General features: G+C 30.6%; 2 protein-coding genes across 4 annotated transcripts in view; one reads left to right on the forward strand and one right to left on the reverse strand.

Moving 5' to 3' along the window:
• Positions 1-1,239: 1,239 nt before the first annotated feature.
• LOC124533768 (40S ribosomal protein S15Aa) lies at positions 1,240-3,264 on the reverse strand. 2 transcript variants are annotated; one of them, XM_047109274.1, is made up of 3 exons: positions 3,173-3,264; positions 2,664-2,961; positions 1,240-1,359 (listed from the first exon to the last, which is right to left on the reverse strand). In XM_047109274.1, the coding sequence occupies exons 2-3, from the start codon at positions 2,957-2,959 to the stop codon at positions 1,266-1,268; spliced, it is 390 nt and encodes a 129-aa protein (XP_046965230.1). In that variant the 5' UTR covers positions 2,960-2,961; positions 3,173-3,264; the 3' UTR covers positions 1,240-1,265. The 2 variants fall into 2 exon arrangements, with proteins under 2 accessions (XP_046965230.1, XP_046965231.1); XM_047109275.1 differs by lacking the exon at positions 3,173-3,264 and adding an exon at positions 3,063-3,080.
• A 368-nt stretch (positions 3,265-3,632) lies between these two features.
• Positions 3,633-19,678, forward strand: part of LOC124533382 (protein sidekick) — a 41,257-nt gene continuing 25,211 nt past the window's right edge. For both annotated transcript variants that reach the window (XM_047108610.1, XM_047108611.1), the window contains exon 1: positions 3,633-4,187. In XM_047108610.1, the coding sequence (XP_046964566.1) occupies positions 4,109-4,187 (79 nt within the window). In that variant the 5' untranslated portion in view covers positions 3,633-4,108. The remainder of the gene's footprint in view (positions 4,188-19,678) is intronic.

Below are 19,678 nucleotides of genomic sequence, written 5' to 3' on the forward strand. Positions count from 1 at the left end.
GTGCAATGTATTTAAAGTACTTCATTGAAAGAAGATTAATGCTGTATTGCTCGAAATCGCTTCGTAAATAAACCGTTGTTTCTCGTATTTTTTTATTGTGGGTTATCCCTAACAGATAAAACATACAATCATGGCAATGATATTCTAATAAACAGATATGTTATACCCATACTTAACAACAGAAAAAAAGTGTGCCGCGCCGGGGACCGTTTATTTTACATTTCGTTACAAGTAAAAAGGATATCTTGATAAAAACAATAAGTAAACAATAACTAGATGTTTTAATTACGCAAAACATATTACTACATAATTATACTGGCATAATTATGATGAAAACGACTAAAGGCAAACGTCCCAATTAGGACGTTTTCTAGTCTTCACTTTTGCGCGTTAATGACATATCTGTTTACTAGAACATCATTGCAATCATGGACTTTTTGCAGATATTTTTAAGGTGTTCAATACTGTAGTACATTATTTTATCTCATTGGGTTCAGCTGCCGTTTATAATACGCAACAAAAGTATTTATTAACGTCACATTAAAAACCTCTAAAATTATCAGTGTGTTTCTAACAGATTGTGCATGTATAAATAAAATCCTTTCCCTTGAATCACTCTTATCTGTTTTTTGTAAAAAAAACACACCATAATCTGTTGTCTAATTTGGAACACAAAGCGTGAGGAGACTTTACTTTAGACTTACTACATTTTACTTATAAGATATATTTCAAACACATTAATTTTATCCAAATATACAAGGACTAAGCTACTACTTAGTCTTAACACTATGTTCTAGCTGATGTTATTACAAAGTGACCTTAATAATACTTCTTAACTTTAATAAAAAGAATCAATGCACAAATGTTAAAAAGCATTAAGTAAAAAATATTAAAGAAGCATTATTAATTCTAATGTTGAAAGTGTCAATGTTTTTTCAACAAAAAAGGCACATTATTACATGAACATTTAAAAATATGTGACATGTTTATTTTGTGTTATACACCCTTTTGTGAAACAAATTGCATTTAAAATTGGGCTTAGGACTCGGAACACAAACCTTCAGTATTGATCATATTAACTACAGAACCCCAAAAGTAAATTTAGGGACTACACCCTTCTCTACTAAAATTAATTTATTGTTATTTTTCTAACAAAATAAAAATCAAATCATTTTAACTGAGTCAATAATTTAAATTTAAAAGACAAGGATTGATGAACAAGAAATAAAACAAAATAAATACATTTTCAAATGTATTGAATAAACTTAGAAAAAGAAACCTAATATCTTCCCTCCAAGATGTTTCCTTCTGGCTTCTTCATGATCCATGATTCCTCCACTGGTTGTAAGAACAAGGTATCTGTGAAACAAATTTAAAGAAGTTGTTACATGTGAACCATGAAAACGCACCATTAAAGATACATTAATTATAAATGTTGACAATGGTATTAACAATGTTTGCTAAAAAGCAACACCAAAATCTGCCATTGACATTTATTATAGCACAACATATCAAATGACGACCAACAAGAACTATTGGCGATCCGCGGTAGTTGTGCCGATTTGTATAAAGAAATGACCTATAAGGCTTTATATTTGCCACGGCTGGGCCAAGCCTTCTTATTATATGTGATAAAATATTTTGTCTTAATTGGTTTTGTACGTGAAATTAACCTTCTTTGTCAAGGAATTTACACACTTGATAACTGCAAACTTTGAATAAGATATACACATACAAGCTGTATCTAATCAGCTATCTCATAGATATTTATTTGAAATTTATATTTCTGTTTAATTGTATTCTAAACATTACAAATACTTAAACAATTTAACTAATTAAATTATTGCATTTTCATAACACATTTTTGTTAATAAAAAAATAATTAAGTATAGTTATTATAGTAATGAATGAAAATTAATGATAGTGAATAGATGGTAACTAAACCACACTTGTTACTAAAGAAAAAACATTCTCAAGTTGTACTCGTTCTTGCAGTCTTAGCAAAATTTTCAAAATGTTGTGGTGTATTTCCTCAAACATATACTTTTCAGTTTAATTTACAAATTAAAAACAAATGTGCAGCTTTCTTGTTTAATTTTGTACAGCTGCTAATTATAAAAAAGGACAGAATCACGCAACTGAACATACACAGAACAATGTTTATTAGTATGGCTGTTACTGTGTAATACTATTAAATAAATCACTTCTAGAATAAATACAAGATCATAGACAATATATATCAACTACAAGATCAATAAAACACAACCTGGAGAATAACTTTGAACTATGTAACTATGTGAAACATGTTTCAATATTGTTGATTTATTATCAATTTCAGTTAATATTTTGGTATTTCGGGTGAGTTTCTTAGATATAATATGAATATGTGTACTAAGGGTACAATTGGATAAACATATTAGTCTACTGTACACTTACTCTTGTTTCAATCTTATAAACACACAGTAAATAAACAAGTTCTGATATAAGCAATTATAGAATATAAATTGAAAGTATAAGACATGTTGAGTACTGCTTACTAATGATATATATAATAAATAATGAAAGCTTTACAAGAACGCAAGACAACTTTTTAACTATTAGCAATCAACTTAAGGTATCAATACAAAGTACTTTTTTAAATTATAAAAAGTAAAGAAGCTTACCCGAACTGCCGGGATGGAAGGAGGTTAGTCCATCTTTCAATGTCGTTAATGGGTACATCAAATCGAGGAGAAATGACTCCACATTTGTTCAATCTGCCTGTGAGGTTTACTACTATTTTGCCGGCTCTGTGGTCATCTACGATCTCAAATTCACCAATGTAACCGTGCTTCATCATCACTGTTAGAAACTTGACGATAACTTTCGAGCAAGGCCGGATAAGCACTTGTCTTTTGCCTCTTTTTTCGGCATTGTGAATTGATTTTAGAGCATCACTCAATACGTTCATACGCACCATGGCTGAAATAACAAGAATTTAATATATATTGGGAATATTGAGGTTGGAAAACTGAACAACATGAGTAAATGTCAAAACACTGCTAAACTTATAATGTAATTACTTATTGTCCGCAGCTATGAATGAAATATTATTTTATAGGAATAACACAATAACCACTATCACATAAAAAAGTATTTATTTCAATTTAAAATCAAGGAAAACTATGATTACCTAGGATTTAAAACCCGCCTCAACAATCCGTAATGACAGGTTAACCCAAAAAGAAAGATATATTTTTTTGCCTCTAGGGTTGTCAGCAATGATTCCACAGATAATATATAGATATTTAGTAGTAGTAGACATTAAAATTTATTTAAAATTAAATTAATAAACTTATTTAAAAAAATAGTATGTATTATGTATTAATATCCAAAAATATATTTGGTGAATTTAATAATTAAATACATTTTTTTTTAAATACATCCTCATATTCGATGTCTTACTTATTTATCGCAATTTATTTAAAAGCAATTTAAATATTTGCCATGATTATTTAATTTACAAAATTATTTTATTTAAACCAGAAAAGAGAATGAGTAATTATAAATCTTAAAAAAAAGTAGAATGTAAAAGACCGAATGGAACGGTTGGAATGAACGAAATGGAGAATTATTCTTTTGTTTGTATTTGAGATCATACCCGTCAGCTCTGCACGCACGCGTTTCGCTCGCGTCCTTCAAATGAATTAAGTGATTGTGAAATAAAGTTTTTGAAACTTTCAAAGTTTGATTTTTATAAAACAAGTTACGTGTTGTGTGTTATGTGTCAAATGTGTCTAAAAAAGTTGAATTTGCAATTTAAGAAAACAAAGAACATCAGTCTAAAGTAGTGTTTTATAGGGCACAAAAGTTGAGTGAACTTTCGTACTTCGTTACTTTGGAATCCAGTGAATCCTACAGGTGTTTTTGTAAATTGTATTGTTGTGACAGAAAAATCCTAGCAACAACGATACGATGAAATCTATCAAACTAAGCAGTTTTCTTACTAGTAAAGTTCAAATAAAAGTTGATTACATAGAAACGATATTAGATACCGTGCGACCATTCTGAAATGGTGTTTTACGAACTTTTTTAACTTGCAAAGATTGAACGAGAGTGGTTGGTCAAGATGTATTTAAATAAAACATGTGCAGCTTTAGTGATCATCTTGTGCTTTTTTCCAATCTCATCACCAGCTGAACCAGGAAGTAAGTAAATTTATAAACAATGTTGTACATCACTAATATTTTTAAAAATGCTGACACCTAATTTAATTTTAGTTTTTTTTGAGTACCTAATAGTAAAATTCTCAAAAAAAAAAGTTACATATTTCATTTGTGTGAGCTTATTAGAGACCTGAAAACTTTAACTTTAAGTAAATTATATAATTTAAGTATATAATAATTAATTTAATTACATAAAAGTGAGCAACTTATTAGCTTAAAATTAGTAGCAGCAGCAAGTAGCATTTTTATTAATTTAATAATAAGGAATAAGTCAGCGTTGTTCACAAATTTTAAAACAATACATATTATAAAAGTTGAAGTCAAATAAGGTTCAAATAAAATTCACCAGTATTAAATGTGTCTTGAGTCTAAAGAAAAAGTTTAATTGAAATTATTTTCTTAAGTCAGATTAAAAATGTTTTTTTATAGTAGACAGGGAAAACAACATTTTTTTTATATATAAAGCTAAATTATTTTTTGTGAGTAATCCAATTGTGTATCGGTGATAATGTATTGCTTGCAGCATAATAATTAACTTGTTTCCTTGCTAGAAAAGTTAATGTAGAAAGAAAGATCAATTGTATATACCACAAAAGAAATAGGATGCAAACTTGACCCTTGTGGAACACCTCCACCACCACGGAACACCACATTAGTAGAACTTTTAAAATACATAATAGATAAATCACAAAATACACTAATAGCATTTTATTGCTTCCATGAATTGCGTAATGTTTAAGGTAATAAACATTATTATAGAGACAGTAATTGCTGTAAAATGTTCAGACTCAGGATTTGATTAATCGTTCCTGTATGAAAAAAACATTATAAGCTCTAAAATAATATTATTAGGAAGTTGTAAGCGTTTAATATTAAATTTTATATATTACTAAAAAAAAACTCATGAAGAACAACATGAAGCTTTTTTAAGACTATTACATTGTAAAATAGTTTGTAACATCAAGTAAGGATATTGATTTCAATTCAGTACGGAACTGGCTACACTTATACAGAATACACTTTTAGTGCTTCTTTTGCAGATTTGAAATAACTAGGCTATAATTACATGGCTTCATGTTAAACCATCACTGGTATTCGTGAAATAAAATAACAAGCCAATTATTTATTTGACTTGTTATTTTCCACACACTAAGAGACTTGACATTTTCGATATTATTAAAATAATTTAAGGATCTTATGCTGAGATAAATATAAGAAGATTTTAAAATATGTTTGGGATCAGTACGAACCTGTTATCGTAGGCCAAAGACAATCATGCTGATGTTAAACTTGGGAATTTCAAGAATGCGAAAAGCACTAAGCATAATTCACCAACTGACACAGGAGTTGGGTGACGCTCCCAACTCCAGTGTAAGTTAGCGGATTGAAATGTGCCATAATTTCACCGGGGAATAACTTCTTTCGTCTAAACGTCTTTCTTCGATGCTCAGCATGATATGAATTATGAATCCAAAGCATTTAAAAAAGCAGTCGCGCTTGTTCGAATTTGAACTCTCAACTTTTGGTCAATATCAACATTCTATCCACTGGACTTTGTCGGCTATTTGAAATAATTAGATTATAACAACTTTCATGTCGACCAAAAACCGGTACTCGAAATATTTGCCTGTCTTGTTATTTGTCTGCATTTCTAGAGGCAAGACAATTTAAATTGTTTCTAGCTATTTTGAAAGGAAAATATTTTAGGCCCCATAAGTATTTTTATATTTCAAATCGTAAAAAAATTCCGTAGGTGTTTTAAAGAAAATTAAAATCAATATCATACTCTGTGACAAGCTACCTATGTCGTGTGTTCGAAGTAATCTCGAAAAGGTCTGCTTTATATTTAGCCTTCAATAACTTCACATATATTTAATGTTCAGTACATGTTAGGCTAATGTTCAAAATCGTTCAATAAGCAAACATTACTAAAATTTTCTGTGCAGGATGACTGGCAAAGGATCGCGAACATACTTTATACTAATGTTATAAATGCGAAAGTAATTCTGTCTGTCTATCTGTCACGCTTTCACGGTTAAACCACTGGACGGAATTTGATGAAATTTGGTATGAAGCAAGATTTTTTAATACCTTAAACCTATGACCTAACACACGGGCGAAGCCGCAGGCGACAGCTAGAGGTATATAATGTAGGGTAATTTATGTTGCAAATTTATTTACTATTGTTTTATGCTTGTAAAGTACAGACGCACCGCACACAACTCAATCAAGTAACTTAACAAACTTCACTAACTTTGAGTGGTACTAAAATATTCAATATAAATTAACGCCTGTCCTACTCAATTTGCTTATGTATGGAAAGGGAGATTGCTAGCATCTTAACGTTTGTCAAATTAAACGGGACAATTTTGTGATACAATGACTCCAATTGGTTAATAAATAATAATCGTCTAACGGCCACTGCAGCTGTACTAAATGCTATTCTAAAAAGTTAATGAAACCCGTTCTTAATTAAATCTTCCATGCCAAAAGTATGCGATAAAATTGTTAGGTCGGGGATAAAAGCTTTATCATCATTGTGAAAAAAATACAGCCTACCCCAAAGCTAATGGATCTAGTCTTAATAATATAAATACGTATATACAACAAAAGACGAATTCAAAGCGCTGAGATTAAGGGAGATAACGTCTATAGAATACAATTTTACATGGCATGTTAGATGAATTCGAGAGAACATTGTCGCACACTGTGCCCTCAATGATGGACGGGGTATGTATAGTTAGATAAGAAAAATGTCTCAGCTCTCAAACACATCAAATTACCACACTGATTACTTATGATTAGCTACAGCTCCTCATAAAGTCCATTACGTATAACGTGTACAGTATAAATAACTGTAAATAACATTAGATAAAAATATTTTCACAGATGATCACAGTACATTAATAATATGGAAATTATATAATTAAACTAATTTAATTGATAATTATAAAAGGATTTTGGTAGGTTGTTGTCAGGCAAGATTTATTTGTTACAGTGCCCAATAAAATATTATTAAATAAAAGTAAATTATATCAATGGTGCAAATTATACTTAAGCATTTCTATGACCAACAATCTTATATTTCCGTTTTCTATATTACATGAACAGTTGCGAGTTATTATACTCGCTTCATTGATCTCATTATTCTCGTAAGAAATGTGTGAGATACGCTATTCAACTATCGGTATTCTACATAGATCGGGGATATGTAACGTTACTTTTGTTTTACTTTGCAAAAATGGTCTTTAAACCAATAAATAAATAAAAAAGAGGGGACTGTAAATGTATTTTCATCGTTTACTTGTAAACTGCCTTGCCGATTTGCGTTGTTTTATTAAGGTAACGAACAGGGTTCTGACCCTTGGATATTTATGTATATGTATATATGGAAATCGGAAAAAATACACCTTTGCTTGGTTGTCGTACATTCTTCTTCTGTAGCTGTGACCGTTTTTGTAATGCATAACTGATAAAAGTAGTAAATTAATATGCATATTGATTTAACAGTTTACGTTTTACCAGACAATGCAACTCGTTCTGTAGGTATCAGTATAATAATAGTCCCAGTTACGTATTATTGAGCATTACTTTTGTTAAAATATTACTACCAAAATGAATAAACTGGTGCCAAATCTTAGAAGAATTTATTAGTCGTAAATTTAGACGATATAAACTTTTTTTATGAAAAACCTTATTTTTTTACTTAAGGGTTTTTTAAAGTCTAATTAATATATATTTTTTTATATTTACGGCAATCACGGCACGAGTAGAATAAATGTGGAATATAATGTTACATGGCATACGTCAGTTAAGCTCCCAGTCCTCACGATTTTTTTCGACATCTTTGCTGCAGATGCTGCGCTCTTGCTGAGCCTGATTTCAGATTTTAATACCACATGCCAATGATATTGTAAAGCAAAACAGCAGTAACTGTTTCCTACACTGCCCTTTATCATAAGTTTTGAAAATCTGTACCTTTTTATAGGAACACAGTACACTTTCACATCAGTAGTATTTTTGTACATATCTATTTTAGTATTTCAAGAGCATGATGACTAAAATAATGAGGGAAGGAATATAAAAAAGTTGACACGTTTTACTCACAGTGCAAAATACAAGGGTTCCATAAATAGCAGAACGTTTTTATGAAACTTTTCTTAGCAATGACATATTGTTACCTATATTTGTAAGCAAGTAATGAACAAATTATAGACAATGAGATTTTGATACGTCTAAATGAATACGATTTTTTATGGAATAGGTTGGCGGACGAGCAAATAGGCCACCTGATAGTAAGTGGTCACCATGATGGTGTCATTACGCTGTAAGAAATATTAACTATTCTATCTAACTATTTTTATTAAGAAATATTAATTTGGGAACTAAGATGCTATGTCCCTTGTGCCTGTAGTTAGGTACACTGGCTCACTCACCCTTCAAATCGGAACAACAATACTGCGTACTGTTGTTTAGCGGTAGAATATCTGATGAGTGGGTGGTACCTACCCAGGCGGGCTTGCATAAAGTCCTCCCACCAAGTAAATTTTTATTTTGTGATTTAGATGCAGTTAGGTTTTTTTAGATATTTAGGGTTAAATTTTAGAATAGTTAAGTATTTTATTGTAAGTATTTATTCGAAAGATTTACATTATAATATTTCACACTAATCTAGGTTATTCTTACAATTCTAAGCATTGTATTATATTTGTTTAGTAATTTATAAATTTTAATGAACAGGGCTGTATAACAATAAACTACCCTTTGTTTTAGAAAACAGTGATTTCATTACCCTTACTGCTCTTTACAAATAAAATTCCCATTTATTTAGATATAAGAAATCCAGATATGAAAAAAGATCGTGAACATTCCATAAAATCAATAATCAAATTGAATAAATGATTAGAAATCTGTATGAAAATGACTGAACGCATGGAGTCAAAGACTACGGTTTTTGAGTCCAATTTTCAATCAGACATACAGCTTGGGAACTTTGTTTTATAATGTATGTATGATGGATAAGTTTGAGGATAAGAAAAATATACTTAATAATATCAATATTGCATCAAGTGATCTCATACTCAGCAGGTTATCATCCAACACTCATGACATTAAACATCAGCTAGGTCATAATTCTCACAAGCTTATTCCGACAAATGAAATCTAAAGATTTATAGGGGAATAATCTTAAAACTATTTTCATTATTACTGAGCAATAGCAACAAATTGCATTAGACATAAGGCGCATATCAATGTTTTTTATGTTAAAAAAACACTGCAACTGATGCTTGTCCATAAAGTATGTACAAGTTTATGTCGTTGGGGGCCTTTTTGTTCTAAAAATTTTCATAGAAAGTTTTTATGTATCTGCAAAGAGGGCTAAGGACCGACAATTTCAGTTGTTGACATAATTAAGTCTCGTAAAATATACAGAATACCAACATTACATAAGCTATACAATACAACATAAGCTGATGAAAAAGTTTTGTGGTTACTAATATACTTGTTAGCTTAAATCGGGCTGAAATTTTAACATGAAGTTCTACTTTTTGACATAAGGGCAATTATACATTTTTGAAAATAAATATGATAGCAATTAATGGTCTCATTATACCCTTTAATGCTATATCTTCAGGTACCGTTCAGGGTCACATAGACTACATTAATATAAAATATGTTGGCTTATATAACTTTATGAATCGATTTTTATTTTATTTTTTTCCCCCATCAGATTGTGAAAAAATAAAACAATTAACTGTGTATATATAAATACAATTCATATACAATTATTAATATTGATTATATATAATATAATCTCTAAAGTCTAATAATTATTAGACAAATTGAATCTAAATGTCTCAGAAATATGATAGAACTCAAATTAAATGACTATTGTCAACCGAAATAATTGATAGCCTTATGATAATAATGAAAGCCTTAAAATTAATTGTTTCCTTAAAATTTGATATAAAGTAAACTGAACAAGAAATTACGTAAATCTAATTTAGGATAAATATACGTATACTTCAAAATATTAGGCAGTGCCTCGGCATTCCAATTCTTACGAACTACCCTGCCACTTATAGAACTTTATCTTAATCAATTTTGCGATATTGTATTAAAAATCTTATAAAGATTATTTTTAGAATTATAAAAATGTTATAGTAACATTTTGTTATGTATTAAGTTTAAGTATAACGGGACTTAATGAGTAAGCATGGACTCTGTCAAAGTGGCTTTGTTCCCAGAGGTGGGAATTACGGCGTAGCGGAACTTAGTGGCGTATTACTGTATTAACTTAGCCTGTATAAAATACTTTAGCCGCATAATAAACTTTCGTTGCCGTGACTTTTAAGTATCTTAACATGACAAGTGGAAGTGGGAACAAAAGTGAAACGGCTTCTTAAAAACATATTTAATATAATTCTAAAGTTAATAAATAAAAGAAAGAGACGAAAATGTATATATTTTTTGTTAAAGAATTAAGAGTTTACTTAAAATTGATTGTAAGTTTGAAGACAGTGACCTTTTCTGTAGGTAGACTCCTTTGTGACTGAATAACTCTTTCAGAGGTTTCGAGGACGTGAATACAAGCGGTCTTACTGAAATGCATTCCCAAGCACGCACGCAAAGTGCAGCAAACCTATATTGGATACTCTTCTACATATTTTCCAGCCGTTTTATTCAGTTAATATTTAGCGAGACATAGTTTAAATCTCATACAATTAAAATATCAATGAGGGTTTCCAAGTGTAAGCTTTATAAAAAAATATATTTCGATATTTTAATAATCCTACTATTTATTTCGCTCATTTATTTTATTTCGCTCATGATCTTCGAACGACGGGCTAAATTGGGCTTTATTTGATTTTTAATTAAAATATATATTTTAATAATTGCGTAGGAGAGAAAAGTTACCAGACTTTATTGTTGATCGTCGATCGATGGGAGAAAGGAACATTCGAAATCTATTTACAGTTTAAACTAATACCCAATCGTGAATATATTTAGAGCAAAACCGATGGAATGTCAATTCTACGACGATCGATGTTCTTTGGACGCTTTATCGATCAGCATTTGTCCGATTCAACCATTATATCAAAATCAGAGTTGAGACGGTTAGATAATTAATTTTCTACGTATATACATTCAAATTAAAATAATCGAAACATTAACTGACGGAGAAAGAAAGACATTTATTTAATACATTAATATTATTATCGTGTATATATATATTGATGTCGATTAAGAGTATCGTTAAACAATCTATTACAACTATAGAATATAGAGCTATATAAGTACTTACAATTATAAAAATATTGGTTAAAAAAAGCTTAGCTAAGCTAGCTATATGAATTAGGTAAGCAAGGTAAGTTGAATTACAAGGTGTATATATAATAATATACATTATATTAAATACTCTTATTATCAATAAATAATTAATACTGTTGGTATAAAGTAAATTATCCGCGTGTTAAACAAGTATACAAATAACGGGCGTGCTATAAAAATAAAATCACGTTTGTACACACTTAACGTAGAGAAACTTACGTGACTTAAGATTACAAAATGTTGATTAATGCTCGGTTTTTATAATTATTATATAATATCACGAAACTCAAACAATATTAAGTGAGTGAAAAATATAATATTTTTCTAATCTTAGTTTATAAATAAATTCGACGCTATAAATTGACGTTATAAATAAATTAATAAAACCTTATTACAAGACATACAATGCTGGTGACGAATATCCGTGGCGATTTAGATTATAGGCAGTTTCTACAAGAGTTTAATGTCTCTTTTACGTAAACACCGGATCGGAATGTTAATTCTAAGAGAACCGACAAGAAAGTCAGTAGTTAGACGTCAATTAATTTAAACTGTAGATTTTAAAATAAGTCGAAATTGTATACAAAAAAAATTTATTCGTTCTGTGAAATAGGAGTACAAGTAGCTTATTCAAAATTAACAACTCTGACGTCATATAACTTCTAAATCTTATGATACTATGACACCAATCTATTGGTTATATTTATTTATCTAATAATATAAAATAAATTAAATATTTATGAGAAGATATTAATACAAGAACATAATAAGTTACCCATAAATAAACAGGTTTAATTTCATTGAATACTCAGTATTGTTGACAGCGTTTAGTCTTTCATTTGTTCGTGTATTTAATCCACCAGGGTACTTAAATATGATTAAACAATTATTTAGATATTATGCCCACACTTATGTAACGTGTAATTTGGCTTTTATACAAGCTATATAAATTAAGTGAAACAAGCGTACCATAGAGAAGAGAAAATATAATTATTAAATAATTATAATATTTTACATATATTAAAAAAGAAATTATTTATATAAAACAACGTAATTACTTTATAAAATACACAATTTTAGTTCTATATTTTCACAAGAGTGTTCTTTCCGGATAATAATAAATAGTTATGCATAGTGTACTTAAGAGCTTATCGAATATTAGCATAATTTAGGTAGTATGCGAGTGCATTTTGAGGACAAAAGCCGAGGGCAACGGATGGTGGCGCTACCGGTAAACATAGTCATAAAGGCTCGAGTCTCACATGCTAAGAAGCAGCTGCAGGAGCTCACTTGTATAGGGTTATTAATATTAAATCGTGTTGCTCGCCGAGTAAATACTGCCTATGAGGCACCGCACGAATATCAACGCTCTACTTAAATGTTTTTGAATCAACTAAGCGTTGACTCGTTAATGTTACTGTAAGAAACGAATTCGTATGAGAAATTATTAACAGCGGTTGTCGATAGCGATGCCATTTCGTGGAATATCGACAAATATGCAATACAAAAAAGTACCAACTTTTGATCTTTGCTTTATTACTGAGATTAAATTCTAAATTTTTAATTAGTTTTTTTCTAATTAAACGATTTCAACATACATAACATTCCTTTATGCATCTCGGAATTACAGTTTTTTTTAGTGTTTTTTTATTGGGCAGAAAAGTAGCTTAGTAACATTAAAGATTCGAATTAGGCCCAGCCTCATTTTTTTATCTGCCCAATGTTGTAAAATCTAATTTTATGGATACAATTATGTAAATCAACTTAAAAAAATTCAGGATGAAAAATATTCCTAATATAATTTCTATTAGAGATGAAGCTGGCGTTTTTGGGATGATACTCTACTACTTTTATTGGTCGTATAAAAGTATTAAAGTCAAAGCAACTGGTTCAGTGATCTATTAAACGACTTGGCAAAGCAATTTTATTTTAAGTTTTTATAAAATATATTATAAATGTGAAAGTAACTCTGTCTGTTTGTATGTCGCTCTTTCACGACCAAATAGCTGAACCGAATTTGATGAAATTTGGTATGAAGGAATATTGAACTTTAGAAAAGGACATAGGGTACTTTTTTGCCTGACACATGACAAACAACAACTTAAAAAGCGAGCGACACCGTGGACGATTACTAGTTCAAATTACTTTATCTCGTACTAAGCTATCTTTGCCCTCGTAGCCTATATCTACCTATATAACATCACACATATACGCAATCGCGTATTCACGGCGCTCTTCTATGTTTACATTTAAACATATTTAAAAAGATTCAAAGAGAAACGGATATCTCATTAAAATTTTACATATTCTATAATTAGTGCTTAAAAATTTATAATATCACATCATAATTAAATGAAACCGGTGTGACCACTCACCTATTAGAGATAGATGAATTTGCATTTGAGCTCTTTTTTACATGCTTTGTTTGACATCACTTGTATTTTAGTAAAAGTAAATGTTAAGTATAATTGAATCAAATTTATATATTATAGAGCTAAAATTTTTTGCACCCTTTTGGGTGACTAGATCGCGTACATCTTAACCGATGATTGCGGGTTCGAACCCAGGCAAGCACCGCTGATTCATGTGCTTAATTTGTTTTTATAATTCATCTCGTCCTCAGCGGTGAAGGATGCCACATGTGTATTCCACCAACCCGCATTGGAACAGCGTGGTGAAATATGTTCCAAACCTTCTCCTCAAAGGGAGAGGAGGCCTTTAGCCCAGCAGTGGGAATTTAGAGGCTGTTGTTGTTGTTTGTTGTTGTATACTAAATGTCTTAAGTTGTTTTTATATATTTTTTTTAATGTATTGTCGCTTATATTATTTTCCATACCTATTCGTTACTGGAACGAAATAACAATGTAAGCAAATAGAACATTCGAACCTTCTATACTAGCTACTTTATACTGAGTTATTTTTTTCAATTGTCGAGTAGGTCAGATGAAATTTCATGGGTGACGTTTGGTTCCTTGAAACAGTAACCCGAGAATCCCTTCTTTATAATTCATGCACCTAACCTCAGAAAGTAGCGTGGTCTACATTTATTTTACACGTGATTGAATTAAAAATAAGCATTTGTTTTTGGCATTCCATACATTTGTAATATACCTTTACAAATTGTTTTTCATTAAACTACTTTTATGACAGAATAAGAAAGTCTGTACGATATAAAATATACTAAATATGAAATTCTTTGTAGATAGTCTATGATAAACTAATAATTAATAAAAAAAAGTATAGTAGATACATTGCAAAAAATTATCAAACATATCTTCATGGACTAACATATGATTTAACACAACTATACATGATGTGCAGATACAATTAAGAACGACGAACGCGTTTGTTTAAAACTTTATTCCGTAATAATTTCCCATAACTAAGTTGTGGATACTCCTTGCGAAGTCATCTGTATAGTTAGTAATATACAACATAATTCAGCATTAAGAGAGTATTTGCACCTAGCCTATGTACTTGCTTATATCAGCATTCCACCGCGGCCATTGCGATTCTATTGAGTACGAGACAGGACAACTACTTCAAGAATCAGCGTCAGTCTGTCAAGTAATTCGCCGTCAATCGGACTCTATTTTTGCTACTAAAATTATGTTTATGACTGTACAGCAAATAATTATAAAAAAAAAAATGTTTTCCTTAATCCAGTAACAAATTCGTATTCATTCAATTTATTTGTTACAAATGTGAAACTTTCTTCTCCAAATTTATATGCGGACGGGACGCGTCGCGCCTTACGGGATATTTTACGGCAATTCGTGCAAAAGCTTCGGGTACGCAAGCAATCAGTCATTTATTTAATATATTCAAACGTATCAACAACACAACATTCTCTGAATAGCTACAAACAAACATAAAAGACTCAATGGTTAATAATTTACAAAGTTTAATATTAACGCGGAGTTTAATGTTTTTGAAAATAAAGAGAAACTTTGAAAATAAATTGTTTTAGTTCGGAATTTAAGTAACTTTTAAGAGTTTCGTTCCAAATATCAAATTTATGGTTAGGTTATTAAATTATTTTCTTTTATTTAAAAATATGTATTATGTTTAATACTTTTTATATCCTTTAACAACTGCGCAAAAATAGTTTTTTGTAGTCAACGTGCTATTAATTACACATGGGGGCTGGTCACGGCTCGGCGACCGTACCGTTTAAAGTTGTAACGTATGAGCTCGATCACGGCAGGATCGCCTTGCCCTGTCGAAGCCATCATAATAGCGCATACATTACTTACTCTACACGATACGGTCACCGTTCTGTGACCCTGCGTACGTGCAGAGGCATCGGTCGTTCGTGGTTTAGTGACCAAACGATTTATAATTCCTAAGCTAGCAGCTCGTTCGTTACGATAACGATAGCTATATAGATATAGTTGTTAATTAATCGTTGTTTGAAATAGGTTCCTGTCGACCGACTCCTGCTGAGGTGGCGAACAAGTGACACGAATAAAGGAATCGATTAATTTCTATTTTTACTCTTGCTCGTGTCGCGCAGCTCGTTACCCGCTGGGCTGAAACTCTGATAAACAACGGACATCATAAACGATGGACCCTGAAAGCCTTTTTATGTTTTTACGTACATCATTATATCGATTGTCATAACGATGCCGCAGAGTTGTATTCATGGGAGGACTGCATGATTGAATATAAGTAGAGCGGTATATGTTACAGGTAACATGCAAAAGTGCAATTTAAGATTTAATATTACTTAACCTACATAAGTGCCATGGGAGCCAAGACTGATTAAAGGAAATTAGATTTTCTTTTTATGGAGTATCACAGAGATACCGCCTTGGACATTTTAACTATATAACTAAGTATCCTTAATGAAATCGCGGCTTGGCCCTCTTAGTCAAACATTCAATTTTGACAAAAAATATTCAAGAACTTATCTACAACACTTTATCCTCACTATAATCCCCTTATTGTTTGAAAAAATAAATGTCGTTTGATGGTGTTCAAGCTTGCTTCATACGAGACTTTATCGAAATCGAATCAGTCGTTTCACTATGACCGCGTAACAGACGGACAGTTATTTTCGCATTTATATTGTGATAACAAGAGTACAGATTAAATAATGTAAGATAACGAAGCGTCTTTTGTAAATTATAACACAGACTGACTGAGCTGTAGCAGGCAGTCTCGATGTCATTATAACTTTTTAATACATTACTATTGTTAAGTTTTTGAGATAGGTAACTTAAACGACCTTTTAACTTAAAAGTAAGTACCATTGAATCAAAAAAGCTCCTTCATTTAGAGTTTTAGATCCACTGAATTAATATTTTAAGATACTTTAGCACATAAATAAAATTTTAATAAAAAGAAAAACCGACTTCAAACAAAACACTATTTTAAAACAAATGAATATGCACGAAAAAGTAATAAAAATAATTGCGTATTCAACATATTTTTTAGAGTCTTCCTAAGTTAAATGAAATGAAAAATATTAGACTACTTAAAAGTCGATTAACGATTATATCATGTAGTTATAATTATTGTTATATTTGGAGCCGGTGTCAGCCACGGTGCCCTTGCCCCAACAATCAAAAGAAAGAAGCGATACGGGCCCCTTGATTGATCCAGTATATTATTGTGTAAAAGGTAAATTGTAAAAAACATATTTGTTAAAGTATTCTCGTATTGTTTTTTGATAGATATACTGTAGGGTTTTATTGGCTGACACCGACTCCAAATATAACAATAATTATAACTACATGATATAATCGTTAATCGACTTTTAAGTAGTCTAATATTTTTCATTTCATTTAACTTAGGAAGACTCTAAAAAATATGTTGAATACGCAATTATTTTTATTACTTTTTCGTGCATATTCATTTGTTTTAAAATAGTGTTTTGTTTGAAGTCGGTTTTTCTTTTTATTAAAATTTTATTTATTTTTTGATTTTAAGTGAAGCTGATGTTGACTAACTAATTTTTTTTAATATGGATAGATTAAGCGTTCCGTTTATATGAGTCAGAAACTACTTCGAGGACAATTTCAAAGGAAACTTGCGAATAAAGCAAAAATAGACTTTCAAAAATGCGGATTTAATACGTCACGCGGCGTAAACTACAAGGATCCCTCGAAGGAGCTGTAATCGAACTCAGCAAAAAAACTTTGAAAAAGACCAACTATATTTCGTACATCATATGACATCACATCACATACACAAAATTTGATTAAAGATAGTAAGAATTTCTGCCCCATATCGCACCCTAACTGCGAGCCGTATAGGAGTTCTATCACTACATAGTATAAAACAAAGTCGCTTTCTCTGTCCCTATATCTTTAAATCTACGCAACGGATTTTGATGCGGTTTTTTTAAAAGATAGTGTGATTCAAGGGGAAGGTTTGTGTATATAATACATGAACAATATAGTAAAGAAACACTGATAATTTTAGAAGTTTGCGATGTGATGTCGTATATAAACAAATTCTGTAGTATATTTAGTATCAGTATTGCACCCGTGCGAAGCCGGGGTGGCTAGCTAGTTGATTATAATATTCGACTATGATAATTACATAAACATAACCACATTACGGAAGGTGACTCAAATATCCAAATAACCTATAAATAAAAGATTCGACCGAGTATCGCTAACGTGCTCCTCAGAATTGTTCCGTTCCCTTCCGTTCCGTTACTTTGTCATGGATCCTGTGCTCAGAACCTTACCAAACTTTCACCAAATTTGGTGAAAGGGTAATTACCCTTGAGGTATATATTTTATAATAAAAAAAGAATTATGAAAATTGGTTAATGTGATTTTCAGTTATTCACCTATTTGTCGCGCATATACATAATGCAAATTTAAGACTTATGTCGTTTTCACATGGATACCATCATCGGAAAAAAAAATAAAAAAAATGGGACCCCACGGGAAGCACTACCTTTCAAACAAAAAAAAAATATCAAAATCGGTCCACCCAGTGAAAAGTTATGAGGTAACAAACATAAAAAAAAAAAAATACAGACGAATTGATAACCTCCTCCTTTTGGAAGTCGGTTGAAAAAAGCATAGGAAATGTGAAATACTGATGATGCCATTTCGACCATTCAACACGTTGTAAACGGCTGTAGAAATTGCTAAACAGCTTGCTGAGTATTATTGTTTTTCGGTTTTAAGGGAATGAATACTATAAAGTAAAATAATTTAAAAGAAAATTCTATACAAAAAACTCTTTCTCAACATCCGATGTTGTTAAATGTTTTGATTTAATCCAATATATGAAAGTCTTATCTAAAAAGTAAGAACTCCGTACTTAATTTGTATTTAATAGAAGGTCGTTTATATGATCTTGAACTAAAAAAGTCGTTTAAACTTGTTTTTTGCTCGTCTTTACAATACTCGTTAGATCCTTAATAGGATTCTTGTCAAGGGACCAGACAAGTTAGGATAACGGGTGAATCTGACAGAACTAGTTTTAGCACCAATAACGGTACATTCTTACAGGTGATAGAAGTCTATATATTTTTTTAAGAAAGTTCCAAGCTCTTAGGTCTTTAACTCTTTGAGGTCATGGCAAACTATAACTCTCTGACTCTCTCACACTCTCTTTCTCTGTCTTCTCGTTTAAATGGAAAGGACACATGCAGCTTATCTCAGATAACATTTGACATAATAGATTTTATACAGTTTAAGGCCTTAAATTTGATTTAAATTTCGTGTAATGTTTTTGTATTGAATAATTTCCTTTACTGCCAGCCTTGTTTTCATTATACGAAACCTTTAGTTCTAGAGGTGTCATAAACTCCCACCCCTATCGCCTTATTTGTAGGATAATATGTATTAAGTATAAAATTACCCTTTTAATTATAAGACTTTAATGCAATTATTCTTACACATTTGTATAACAAACTCTTTGAGCAATACATAGCACGAATACCTATTTAAATAATTATAATACATCAGGACATGAAATTCGCGATCGTCACGTCAATAATCTAAATTTAATGTGAAACGAGTATATCTGCTCTTATATGATATGATAATATTATATATTAAAACGTGGCGCATCTTTTGGTATGTAGTTTTATGTATATTGGCTAAGTAAAATTTTTAATAAACGACTACTCATTTAAAACAGACTGACGTGACGAATTTGGTATTATTTTT

Source organism: Vanessa cardui, chromosome 11 (assembly GCF_905220365.1).
Source record: "Vanessa cardui chromosome 11, ilVanCard2.1, whole genome shotgun sequence".
Lineage (NCBI taxonomy): Eukaryota > Metazoa > Arthropoda > Insecta > Lepidoptera > Nymphalidae > Vanessa > Vanessa cardui.